The sequence below is a fragment of the Macaca fascicularis genome, chromosome 19 (genome assembly GCF_037993035.2).
Source record: "Macaca fascicularis isolate 582-1 chromosome 19, T2T-MFA8v1.1".
Lineage (NCBI taxonomy): Eukaryota > Metazoa > Chordata > Mammalia > Primates > Cercopithecidae > Macaca > Macaca fascicularis.
This window is the reverse complement of record NC_088393.1, coordinates 53297218-53310347: the sequence shown is the minus strand read 5'-3', so window position 1 is coordinate 53310347 and position 13130 is coordinate 53297218. Positions and strand designations below refer to the sequence as shown.

Here is a 13130-nt window from a genome sequence, read left to right as displayed (position 1 = left end):
GGGGGTGGTTCTGGGAACATCGGGGATATTGTGACCTGTCCCATAGAGAGTCGGGAACTTACCTGAGGCCGTAAAGCAAACCCAGGGCCGATCCCGACCTCTATCAACGTACCCCGAAGACCTGCTCCCGCGGGAAAGTGCCCCGAGCCCCACCCTGTGCCCATACTCACCTCCCGACCAGTGAGGATGTGCCGAGCCAGCTTGACTTTGGCAAAGTTGCCCTTCCCGATGGTCCTCAGCAGGCGGTAGTTGCCCACGTGGGGCTGCTCCTCGGGACAGGAGGCGATGGAGTTCCGGCAACGGGCACCCAGTGAGCGGCTGGACCAGGACGGGCCTTTGTCCGAGGAGCGGCCACTGCCCAAGGTGCCATGCTGGGCGGGGGAGACGCAGCATGAGCTATCCAATCCCACCTTCCGTGGCACCCGTAGGCTGGTGCAGTTAACTTGAGGTCTGGCTACCGACCCCTTTGTGGCCCTTTTCAACCTCAGGTCACAGACAGCCAAGCATCCTTCATCTTTCTCTACAAAAAGATGCCTCCAGGAACAAAAGCTCCCGTGTCCCCCAAATCTGCAACATCCAGGACCCCAGGCATCAGACCCCTTCTTCAACCCTCACTGCAGTCTGACTACTACCAACTTTATCTTTTTTTTTTTTTTCTTGGGATGGAATCTTGCTCTGTCACCCAGGCTGGAGTGCAGTGGCACAATCTCAGCTCACTGCAACCTCCGCCTCCGGGTTCAAGCCATTCTCCTGCCTCAGCCTCCCGAGTAGCTGGGATTACAGGCGTGCACTATCATGCCTGGCTAATTTCTGTATTTTTAGTAGAGACGAGGTTTCACCATGTTGACTAGGCCGGTCTCAAACTCCTGACTCACGTGATCCACCTGCCTCAGCCGTACGGATTACAGATATGAGCCACTGCATCCAGCCCCAACCTCCTTTTCTAATTACATACATACCTCAGAGATATTGCAAGTTTGGTTCCAGACTACCATAATAAAGCATATATTGCAAAAAAGCAATGCACATAAATCTTTTGGATCCCCAGTGCATATAAAAATTATGGGCCAGACAGCCTGGAGCAGTGGCTCACGCCTGTAATCCCAGCACTTTGGGAGGCCGAGGTGGGTGGATCACGAGGTCAGGAGTTCGAGACCAACTTGGCCAATATGGTGAAACCCCATCTCTACTAAAAAAAATACAAAAATTAGCCAGGCATGGTGGCAGACACCTGTAGTCCCAGCTACTCAGGAGGCTGAGGCAGGAGAATCGCTTGAACCCGGGAGGTGGAGGTTGTAGTGAGCCAAGATCTCTCTACTGCGCTCCGGTCTGGGTGACAGACTGAGACTTGGTCTAAAAAAAAAAAAAAAAAGTCCAGGCACGGTGGCTCACGCCTGTAACCCCAGCAGTTTGAGAGGCCAAGGCAGACAGATCATGAGGTCAGGAGATTGAGACCATCCTGGCTAACACGGTGAAACCCCGTCTCTACTAAAAATACAAAAAACTAGCCAGGCGTGGCAGCTTGCACCTGTAGTCCCAGCTACTCAGGAGGCTGAGGCAGGAGAATGGCGTGAACCCGGGAGGCGGAGCTTGCAGTGAGCCGAGATGGCACCACTGCACTCCAGCCTGGGCAACAGAGCGAGACTCTGTCTCAAAAAAAAAAAAAAAAAATTATGGGCCAGGAGGGGTGGCTCACGTCTGTAATCCCAGCACTTTGGGAGGCCAAGGCAGGTGGATCACCTGAGGTCAGGAGTTTGAGACTAGCCTGGCCAACATGCGGAAACCCCATCTCTACTAAAAATACAAAACTTAGCCGGATGTGGTGATGCACACCTGGAATCCCAGCTACTCAGGAGGCTGAGGCAGGAGAATCACTTGAACCAGGGAGGTGGAGGTTGCAGTGAGCTGAGATCGTGCCACTGCACTCGTCTGGGCGACAGAGTGGGACTCCATCTCAAAAAAAAAAAAGAAAGAAAGAAAGAAAAAATGTGTTTACACCATACTGTAGTCTACTGAGTGTGCAATAATAGCATTACAGCTATAAAAACAATGTACATACTTTAATTTTATAATACCTTATTGTTAAAAGATGCTAACAATCATCTGAACCTTCAGTGAATCACAATAAAAAAAATCATTGACGAGGTGGGAGGATTGCTTGAAGCCAGGGAGTTTGAGACCAGCCTCAGCAATGAAGTGATATGTCCATCTCTAGAAAAACTAAAAAAAAAAGAAAACTAGCTAGACATGGTGGCATGTGCCTATAGTCCTGGCTACTCAGGGGGCTGAGATGGGAAGATCGCTGGAGCCCCAGGAGGTCGAGGCTGCAGTGAGCTATGATTACGGCACTGCACTCCAGCCTGGGCAACAGAGCAAGACCCTGTCTCTTTAAAAAAAAAAAAAAAAAAAAAAAAGGCCGGGCGCGGTGGCTCAAGCCTGTAATCCCAGCACTTTGGGAGGTCGAGACGGGCGGATCAGGAGGTCAGGAGATCAAGACCATCCTGGCTAACACGGTGAAACCCCGTCTCTACTAAAAAAATACAAAAAACCAGCCGGGCGAGGTGGTGGGTGCCTGTCGTCCCAGCTACTCAGGAGGCTGAGGCAGGAGAATGGCGTGAACCCGGGAGGCGGAGCTTGCAGTGAGCTGAGATCTGGCCACTGCACTCCAGGCTGGGCGACACAGCAAGACTCCGTCTCAAAAAAAAAAAAAAAAAGAAAAAAGAAAAAACATCACTGATCACAGATCACCATAACAGCTATTATAATAATAATGAAAAAGTTTGAAATATTGTGTGAATTATCAAAATGTGACAGAGACATGAATGGTGCACAGGCTATTGGAAAAATGGAGGCTACAGGCTTGCTCAACACGGGGTAGTCAGAAACCTTCAATTCGTAGAAAACACAGTATCTGTGAAGTTTGATAAGGCAGTGCGAAAAAGCAGGATATGCCTGTCCTGGAGCCTGGATCACCTCTACGATATTTTGCTCTAAATGAGACTGCCCTCAACCCCAATCAACACTGACCTCAATCTGGACTCGAGGCTCCTCCTCCACCACCACTGGTTCTGACATGCTATTTGACCCATCGACCGTCCCCTCTCCAGCCACCAAATTCTACTTCAAACCCAAATGGCAACATTTGATTCCCAGTGGAATGCCCCTAACATTTTATCCCAATCACTGTTGCCCCAGATTGGACTCCAAACATTGTAACCAAGTCTTTTTGTTTGTTTGGTTTTTTTGGACGGAGTTTCGCTCTTGTTGCCCAGGCTGGAGTGCAGTGGCGGGATTTGGCTCACTGCAACCTCCACCTCCTGGGTTCAAGTGATTCTCCTGCCTCAGCCTTCCTGAGTAGCTGGGATTACAGGCATGTGCCACCATGCCTGGCTAAGTTTGTATTTTTAGTAGGAACGGAGTTTCATCATGTTGGCCGGGTTGGTCTTGAACTCCTGACCTCAGGTGATCCACCCACCTTGGCCTCCCAAAGTGCTGGGATTACAAGCGTGAGACAACACCCCCCCGCGGTATAACCAAGTCTTTCACTGGCCCTGAGACCTGGCTGAATCCCTGTTATCCTCCTTCCATGGGAAACATTGTTGCTTCTGCTACCCCCTGAAACACCCAGGGTTTGAGCAGCCCCTGACTTGCTGTCTCCCACACCATGGCTTCTCTCCTCCCGAAGTTCTGTTCCTACTGTCCCGCCCCTCCCCGCCTCTCTCCCCCACAGGTCACCTGCCGGCTCCAAGCTGCCCTGGCCTGATTGGAAGCCCCAGGGACTGTGTCTCCCTTTCAGGGCTGGGACTCAGGGTGCCTGAGGCCCCCTGCCAAGGCAGTTCTGCCTGTGCCCTTCTAGCTGGGAGTGGGAAGCCGGAGGGCAACAGGAGGGGAGGAAGAAAGTCCAGGAGGCTGATGGGCTGGTGTCCCAAGTCTCTGAGAAAGGCACTGCCGGGCCACTTGATAGCAACAACTAACATTTAATTAATGCTGGTCATTGATGCAACATGAGGCCATTACCACACTATCATCTCCACTTTACAGGTGGGGAAACTGAGGCCCGGACCCAAGATCTGAACCCAAACAGTTTCCGCTAGTCTTTTTTTTTTTTTTTTTTTTTTTGATGGGGCTTCACTCTTGTTGCCCAGGCTGGAGTGCAGTGGCATGATCTCAACTCACTGCAACCTCCACCTCCCAGGTTCAAGCAATTCTCCTCCCTCAGCCTCCCGAGTATTACAGGTGCCCGCCACCACGCCCGGCTAATTTTAGTATTTTTAGTAAAGACGGGGTTTCACCATGTTGGCCAGGCTGGTCTTGAACTCCTGACCTCAAGTGATCCGTCTGCCTCAGCCTCCCAAAGTGCTGGGATTACCGGGGCGAGCCACCATGCCCAGTAGTTTCCACCAGTCTTGATGCTCTTCTCTGTCACAACACCACACTGCCTCTCACACCTGAACCTTTTTTTTTTTTTTTTTTGAGACAGGGTCTTGCTCTGTTGCCCAGGCTGAAGTGCAGCGGTGCAATCAAGGCTCAATGCAGCCTCAACTGCCTGGGTTCAAGCAGATCCTCCCACCTCAGGCTCCCAAGTAACTGAGACCACAGGAGTGCCCCACGACACACAGCCAATTTTCAAATTTTTTTGTAGAGATGGAGTCTTGCTATGTTGCCCGGGCTAGTCTTCAGCTCCCAGGCTCAAGCCATCCTCCCGCCTGGGTCTCCCAAAGTGCTGGGATTATAGGTGTGAGCTACCACGCTGGGTCATGAACCATTTCTACAAAGCAGCTCACGCTATGGACCAAGTCCTGTGTAAACAGGCAACTCGCCTACACTTGATTCCTGCAGTAACCCAGTGAGCGACTCCACGTTCCAGCAGAGAAACTGAGCCTTGGAGAGGGAAGATGCTATGTGAAGGTCACACAGTCCATTCACAGGGGCAGAAAGACAATCTCCCCACAGCTGGGCAGTTCCAACCACCACAGCCGGGGCTCTAACCATGCGTCTGCCACTGCCTGCCGTGCCCTCACCCTGGCCTCCAATGTGGGTCCAATTATGATCTGCAGTCTCCAGATGGGGACCCCCAGGCTCAGGCAGGGGGAGTCCCTCCCCCAAGGTCACAGGGCAGATGGAGCAGAGTGCTGGGATGCGAACCCCAGCCTGCTGATTCCTCCTGAGTGCTGAGCCAGGCTTCCCCACTGCCCCAGGCTTCCTCCCAGCAGAGACCAGGGAGGCAGGTGGAGATCCTGGAGATAAGGCCTCGGATCCCCACCGAGATAAGGACCTGGAGAAGAACCCCCGTCAGGTGGCACCACGGCAGCCAGCTGGAGGTGGGATGGCACCACGCTGAAGGCAGCATGGCTGAGGGACCCCTGCGAGGGGCAGCTGGGGCAGTGGGTGACAAAGCCCCTGGGGGCCGGGGGTGGGAGCTAAAATTGGCCTGCACCACCACCTGGCCTGGCTCCCTCTCGCCCGGCTGGCGCCCCAACACCCGGGCCTGTTGCTAGGGAACCTGGGGAGGCTGGCCCCCTGGTGGGGGGCCCTGGAACTTGGGGTGGGGGAGCATGACCCTATGTGGCTGTAGCCATGGTAACCAGGTAACAGGAGAGGGGGCTGCAACCTCCTATTCCAGAGGCAGGCAGGTGACTCCCCATCAGGACTGACAGGCAGGTCTTAGTGACAAGAGTTGGAGGAGAGAAAAGGGGATTAGCCATCCTCAAATCCGCACCATGCACGCATCTTAACAACCCAGGGAACAGCAAGTCGTCATCAGGCGTTCCACTTAACAGACAAGGAAACCAAGGCTCAGAGAGGTGAGGTTACTTGCCCGAGGTCACACAGCTAGGGAGGGACAGAAACAGGATATGAACCCAAGTTTATCTGAACAATTAAACTAGTACTAATAACCACAACAGCCACGACACATGCCAGGCCCTGTGCACCTTAGTCACATCACGTCATTGGCTCCTGCAAACATCCCTAACAGCGGAGGGCCATCAGCAACCCGATTTAGAGATAAGGAAACTGAGGCTGCAAGCTGGGAGTGAATCTGCAGCCTCACTCAACAACTAATAACAGCCCTGAGCTGAGAATCCACGGGCCGTCTGACTCATACCCACAGCCACAATAGCAGCTGGCATTTGTGGAGTGCTTCCTAGGTGCCAGGCTTTGCCTGAATCGAGTAAGCCAAGGAGGCACTCAAGCGGTCACCCCTATTTTCCAGGGCAGGAAACTGAGGCTCAGAAAGGGAGAACTGGTTTTCTGAGGACACAAGGCAAACCAGCTAGCCATGCCAGCATTGGAACCCAGGACTGTGGAGCCCCTGGCACCTCACTGTAGATTGCAGTGACCAAGGAACAGAGGTAGTAGGCATTTCATTAGACTCCAAATTGGAGTTCTGGCCCGTAGTGATGATGGGGGTGGTCTCTGTGAGGGAGGGATCTGCAAGATGAGGAAGGGACAGATACAAATCTCTGATGGTGTGTGCGCGTGGGGGGGGCGGTCTGTCAGAGGTGAGGGAAACAGGGGGAAGGGGAACAGGGACCTGGCAGAAAGATTTGGAGAAAGACACAAAGATCCCAGCTGGGGAGACGTCTAGGATTGGGTGGTGGGCAGGTCTTTGGAAGTGATCAGAGTGATCAGAGACACAGGAGATAGGGAGGGGCCTCCCTGGGACTCTCTGGGAAACAGTGTAGAGGCAGGGGGCGCCTGGGAATGGTGGAAAGTGACAAAGCTATTGGGGCAGTGGAAGTCAGAGGCCAGGAATCCCTGGATCTTGGGAAGCTCCTAGGAATCAGAGAAGGGGGTTTCTAGGAGCAGTCCTTGAAACTAGAGAAGGGTCTGGGGGACCTGGAAGTATGGGGTAGGGGTTTCTTGGGCAAGGAGCAGCACAGACGAATAAAGGCTGAGCCCTGGGGGAGGTCAAAGGGTCTAGAAATTTGGGGAGAAGGCTTCCAACAGATTGACCCCAAGGGAAAAGGGCTTGAAGCCAGGGCAAGATGAGGGGCTTGAAGCCAGGGCAAGATGAGAGGCTTCAGGTCTGGGAGTTTTCTGGAAGAAGGATCTGGGGCCAGGCCCTGTAGCTGAGGAAGGCCTCTGAAGCTGAGGAGGGGGCTTCCTTGGGAGGCCAGACCCCCAGCAAGGAAGGGGGAGGCCCTGGGGCAGGAGAAAGGACGGTGGTTTGTGGGGAAGGGGCCTAAGTTTGGCCTAGCATGGGTGGAGAGGTTGGGGGTTGGGGAAGGGGCTTGCCTGAAGCTGAGAAGTTGATAGAGGGCGGATGAGGCCTGGAGTCAGACTGGTCCAGGGCCTAGAAATACGAGCCTGGGTGAGGTGGGGGCCTGGAAGTTGGAGGCCAAGGCTTCCTGGGAGAGGAAGAGACCAGAAAGGGTCCAGGTGGCTTCTGGGGGCCCCGGAGTGCTGGGATCTAGGGACAGGGCTGCTTGGAAGATGGGGACCAGGCCTGGGACAGGAGAGACCTTGAAGGCGGCAGAAAAGGGCCGGGGCCCAGGAGAGGTGGAAACCAGCTTCCTGCCAGGGGCTGCCCACAGGCGCCCCGGGTGCGTCCTGGAGGGGCAGAGGACTGGGAATGAGAGGAGAGGGGCTCCTGGAGAGCCGGCACCAAGCCCCAGATAGGGAAGGCCGGAGCCAGAGGCAGGACAGGGCCAGGCCCCGCTGGGAGAGCCAGGGCCGGGCCTTGGGGGGTCAGGGGCCCTGCAAATCCGGGAGGGGGCGAGGTGTCGGACGCGGACAGCCTGGAGGGGAAAGGGCTTAGCACGCGCGAGGGAAGGGAGGGGCTCCTGGAAGCAGGGGAGGGGGCTTCCTGGAGGGAACAGACCCGAGCGGAAGCGTTCTGCACGGGGACAAGAGAGGGGTCCCGAGAGAGGGGCGCCCCCAGGGGTCGGGCTGGGCTGGAAAAGGTGGGGAGGGCCGAGAGGCCTGGAAGTCCGGGAGGGGTCGAGAGGCGACGAGTAGGGTCGAGCCCAGGAAACGAGGGTAGGGGCTCGCGGGGCGAGGGGCACAGCGGGGCGAAGGGTTTGGCGGCTGGACCCAGTCAGGGCTCCCCAAGGGGCCGGGCCCCACTCACCGTGTCCGAGTTCCGATCGTTGCCCGGGGCCAGCACCGTCCGCGAAGACATCTTCTCCGGGTCCCGGGGGGCAGGGGCGGCCGGGTGGGGGGGGCGGGGGTCCCAGGGTCCCCTCTCTTCCCCTCCCCCCCCTGCCGGCCTGGGGACGCGAGCTCAAAAGCTGGGCGCCGAGAACGCCCGGGTCCGCGCCGCGGGAGAGAGGACAGGGCGGGGGAGGGGAAGGGACCCCGAGGGTCCTAGTGGCCCCGTGCAGCGGGGACCCCGGGCGCCATGGGGGCGGCGGGCGGGCAGGCGGGCGGGCGGGGGCCGCGGAGGGGGCGCGGAGCCGGCCCAGGCGGCGGCGGAGGGAGGCGGTGGAGGGGCTGGGGAGGGAGGAAGGGACGTCAGGGGGAGGGGCGGGCAGGGCGGGGCACCGGGACCCCGCCCCCCGCCGCCGGCCCTTAAAGGCGCAGGCCCGGGCTGGTCCGGGGCGCCGGGGGCGGAGGCGGGTCTGGGCGCGCCGGCGGGGAGCGTGTTCTCGCCCAGAAGAAGAGGCGCACTGGAGAGGAGAGAAGGGGAGAGAGAGACCGGGGCAGAGCGCCAGAGACGCAGAGAGAGAGATCGAGAGGCGTAGAGATAAAGAGACACAAAGAGAGAGAGACGAGTTACAAAAGGGTGGAGAGAGAGGCGCAAGGAGATGAACGGAGAGCCAGAGGACAGAGAGGGAGAGATACAGGGACACGGAGACAGAGAGACCCAGAGACGCAGAGGGACAAAGACTAAGAGAGACCCCCCCCCACACACACACAGGGAGAGACAAAGAGATACAAAGACGCAGAGATCTGTGAAGAGATGGAGATAAAGGGACTGAGCCAGAGAAGCCCTCAGAGGCGCTGCCCACATTGTCCCTCCCCCCCCCCCCCCCCCGGTCCATTCTCTCCCCAGTTGGCGGGGGGGCAGGGGAAGCTCTTCCCTCGGAGGCTTAAGGGTGGGGTGGGTCAAGGGGATGGTGTGCAGGGCTTGGCCAATGCTGAGGGCTCAGCGACCTCCCTAGTCAGGCCGCCTCCACCAACCCACAAAGCTCCAGACCCCCCGGTTGGGGCTGCAGTATCCTCTCCTCTGCACCCCAGCTGGGGACCATCTCTGTCCACCTGTATGACCCAGGGCAAGTACTTGCCCTTTCTGGGCTTCACTTTCCCAGTTTGTAAAGTGAGAGGAAGAATCCGTGTGTTGCTCACTGGCAGGTGCGAAGGAACCCTGTGCAGGTATTCGCCTGCAGGGCACGGCCACTCCCCATGCGGGCAGACTGAGACCAGAGAGGACAAAGGCCTCTCGGAGGCCACACAGCGCTGTGGGGACCATCCACAAGAAAAACGGGCATTACATAGTCTTGGCCTGGGAGTCACACGGTTTTGGGAAGGGGTCTGTGCCCTGCCTTCGTCTATCTGAGGGCCACTTTCCTGACCCTCAGTTTTCCCTTCTAAAACAGCAGTGTGCTGGATCTGGCTGGAGCAAGCTGATTGTTATGTCTCAGGAATTTTGGAACTGGTTGTTAAACACAGCCATTATTAAAAATTAAATTATGCAAACATACAATTAAATTATATTAAAAGTCCAGGTAATACATACTCATCACGTCCTAATTATCTTACTACATTTGCCATTATCTGTGATCTTGAGGTTACTTACGTCTATTGTAGCTGCACGGTAAAAGTACTATATAATGGGGGACAAAAATGCCTTGTGACATCACCTTGGTAGCTTGAAATTAGCCATGGTGGGAGTATTTACACCATGGAAATTGGCAAATGCTATAAATTAAGGCTCCCCACCCCCACCTGCAGAGAGCTGGGGGTGTTTTGTTTTGCTTTGCTATGTTTTGTTTTTGAGACAGGGTCTCACTGCATCACCCAGGCTAGAGTGCAGTGGTGCGATTATGGCTCACTGCAGCCTGGACATCCCGGGCTCAAGCAATCCTCCCAGCTCAGCCCCACCGAGTCGCTGGGACTACAGGTGTGCATCATCATCACGCCCAGCTAATTTTTTGTAGCCATATTGCCCAGGCTGATCCCCAACTCTCAGGCTCAAGCAATCCTCCCGCTTGGGTCTGAGTGCTGGGATTACCCTGCACTCAGCCAAAAGCTGGTTGTGAAACAGTCAGCAGCACAGCACTGCTTCATACAATGAACACCACAGACTCATGGCAGCTGCGCTTATACCAGGCTCTGAGCACTTTCTCCTTTCTGCCACCCCAGGAGGTAGGGAGCATCTTTATCAATCCCATTTACAGATGAGGAAGCAGAGACCCAAGGAAGGGAGAAATGTCGCACGTTGAAGGTCACACGGCAAATTAGTGGCAGGGCTACGATTTGAATCCAAGTGCTCCCAAGTTCCCAAACTTGGACCCTCTCTCAACCACTGTGGTTTCCTGTCTCCAAATAATAATAGCAGCAACCTCAGGCTGCTACTATTTTTATTTGTCAATTTGTTTATATTTATTTGTTATTTTAATTTGTTACTACTAACAAATAAATGAGAATTTGTGAGTAAAGTGCTTCACAGGGGGCCAGATTCAAAATTCGTATGTGGGAACATTATTATTACTATTTGGCAAATATGGCCCGAGGAGTCTCAGGGACAGTGGCAGAGAGGGAGGAGTTCCAGGGTAGTGTTCTAGAAGTATTGTGATCCCAGGGACGCTGCAGGGTGAAAGTGGGGGTCTTGGGGGTGGGCTAGAGGGGCTGAGCGCCGCCAACCTCTTCCCTGCATTGGCGCTGAGAGCTGCAGTTCTACCATGCACCACACGGGGGCAGCCGATCACCTCCCTACACGCGCCCCACACACACCAGGGTCCACCCCTGCCCTCCCTTTCCCAACAGCGTCCCCACCCGATTTCCCAGATGCTCAGGGACTGAGGCTTACTGAGAGGAAGGCTGCAAAGTGGATGAACCTTGAAAACAGCATGTTTAGCGAAAGAAGTCAGACGCAAAAGATCACTTATTGTATGCTTCCATTCATATGAAATATTCAGAGTTGGCCAATCCATAGACAGAAAGTAGATTAATGGTTGCCAGGGGTTGCCAGAGGGGGAATGAGAAGTGACCGCTGATGGCTACCAGGTTTCTTTTTGGGGTGATGAGAATGTTCTGGAATTAGATAGTGGTGACGCTTGCTGCAGCCTTGTGAATATACTAAAACCTACCGGACTCTCTTTGAAAAGGGCGAATCTTAGGTATGTGAATTGTATTTCAAGAAAATTTAAAAAAATTTTTTTTGAGACGGAGTCTCGTTCAGTTGCCCAGGCTGGAGTGCAGTGGTGCATGTTAGCCAGGATGGTCTCGATCTCCTGACCTCGTGATCCGCCTGCCTCGGCCTCCCAAAGTGCTGGGATTTTTAGTAGAGGTGGGGTTTCATCAGGTTGGCCAGGCTGGTCTCAAACTTCTGACCTCAAGTGATCCAGCCGCCTTGGCCTCCCAAAGTGCTGGGATTACAGGCATGAGCCACTGCAACCAGCCTAGTTTTATTATTGGAAAAAAAAAAAAGTTTTTTTTTTTTTTTTATTTTTGAGACAGTCTCTCTCAGTCACCCAGGCTAGAGCACAGTGGTGAGATCATGGCTCACTGCAGCCTCCACCTCCCGGGATCAAATGATCCTCCCACTTCAGCTCCCTTAGTAGCTAGGACTACAGCGTGCCACTACGCCTGGCTAATTAAAAAAAAATTTTTTTTTTGTAGAGATGGGATCTTGCTATGTTACCAGGCTGGTCTTGATCTCCTGGGCTCAAGCAATCCCCCTGCCTTGGCCTCCCAAAGTGCTAGGATTACAGGCATGACCCACCACACATGGCCCTAGTCTTTTAAAGTAACCCTCTCATACCCAGCTCCACCCAGCACCAGCTCCAGCCCCAGCCCTCACTTCACTTGGCATCTCCAACTCTAGCTGGAAGTCCATCTCCAAACCCACCTCCAACCCTCGGCTTCAGTCTGTCCCCACCGATGCATTCATTTAAATTTCATTTAAATCTTGACTGCTGAGGGCCAGGCACGCAGCTAGGCTTATAAAGATGAACAGGATCAACAAAGTGAGCTTTGCTGAGTTTATCTGCAAGGAATCCAGCTGCATCTGATAATTTCACATTGTAGAAGGTGCAATAAAGAAATCGACAGACTGGGCACGGTGGCTCACGCCTCTAATCCCAGCACTTTGGAAGCCGAGGCAGGAAGATGGATTGAGGCCAGGAGTTTGAGACCAGCCTGGAGAACCTAGTGAGATCCCTGTCTCTACAAAAAATACAAACATTAGCTGGGCGTGGTGGCGCATGCCTGTAGTCCCAGCTACTCAGGAGGCTGAGGTGGGAGGATTGTCTGAGTCTGAGAGATCCAGGCTGCAGTAAGCTATCATTACGCCACTGCACTCTAGCCTGGGCGACAGAGCGAGACTCTGTCTCAGGGGGAAAAAAAAAAAAAAAGCAAAATAAATGGACAAAGCAGAGTGACGCCTCTGTGAGACGGGACCGTGGAGAACAGAGGAAGAGACCATGGGGCTGGAACCGGGATGATGCAAAGGAGGGCCCCATGTACAGACCTGGGTGCAAGAGCTTCTAGACAAAGAGAACCACAGTTCCAAAGCCATGCCCAGTGCCCTCCTCCATAGGTCCCCCTCCCCAGCCCCTGGGCCCAGCAAAACTTCCCTCCTGGTCTTCAGCCTGTGGCAGGGAACTGTGGAGAGATGCTTGCCTGCCCCCAAGTTCTCATTCCAAGTCCTCGGGGCTTGCCCATGCTGGAGAGCAGCTCTGGGCTGGCGTCCAGCTTGGGGTGTCTCCCTGGGGCTCCCAGGATGGTGTTGTCACCTTGGGAGGCGTGAAGAGCATCCAGGCGTGGGCGGATTCCGGCCTGGAGCAGGGGTGAGGGTGGGGGCCCGGCTGTGGGCCTCGGCCTTCCCAGCCCAACCGCAGCCTGGCCTAAAAGGGCAGACAGATAATGAGTCCTTCCCGCCCCTGGCCCAGAGAGGGAGGGGTTTCCTGACAGGAAATTGTCCTCCTCCGAGCACCCCCCCAACTCAGATCCAAGCTCTCAGC

General features: G+C 55.0%; 1 protein-coding gene across 3 annotated transcripts in view; it reads right to left on the bottom strand.

Annotated features, from left to right (window-relative positions):
• The window catches only part of MARK4 (microtubule affinity regulating kinase 4), a 54214-nt gene extending 45790 nt beyond the window's left edge, over positions 1-8424 (bottom strand). For 2 of the 3 annotated variants that reach the window (XM_005589572.4, XM_005589571.4), the window contains exons 1-2: positions 8075-8424; positions 171-371 (exon numbers count right to left, since the gene is read on the bottom strand). In XM_005589572.4, coding sequence (XP_005589629.1) covers positions 171-371; positions 8075-8125 — 252 coding nt within the window. In that variant the 5' untranslated portion in view covers positions 8126-8424. Of the gene's footprint in view, positions 1-170; positions 372-8074 lie in introns of those variants that run through there. The other variant, XM_074023878.1, reaches the window with a different exon arrangement.
• Positions 8425-13130: the final 4706 nt, after the last annotated feature.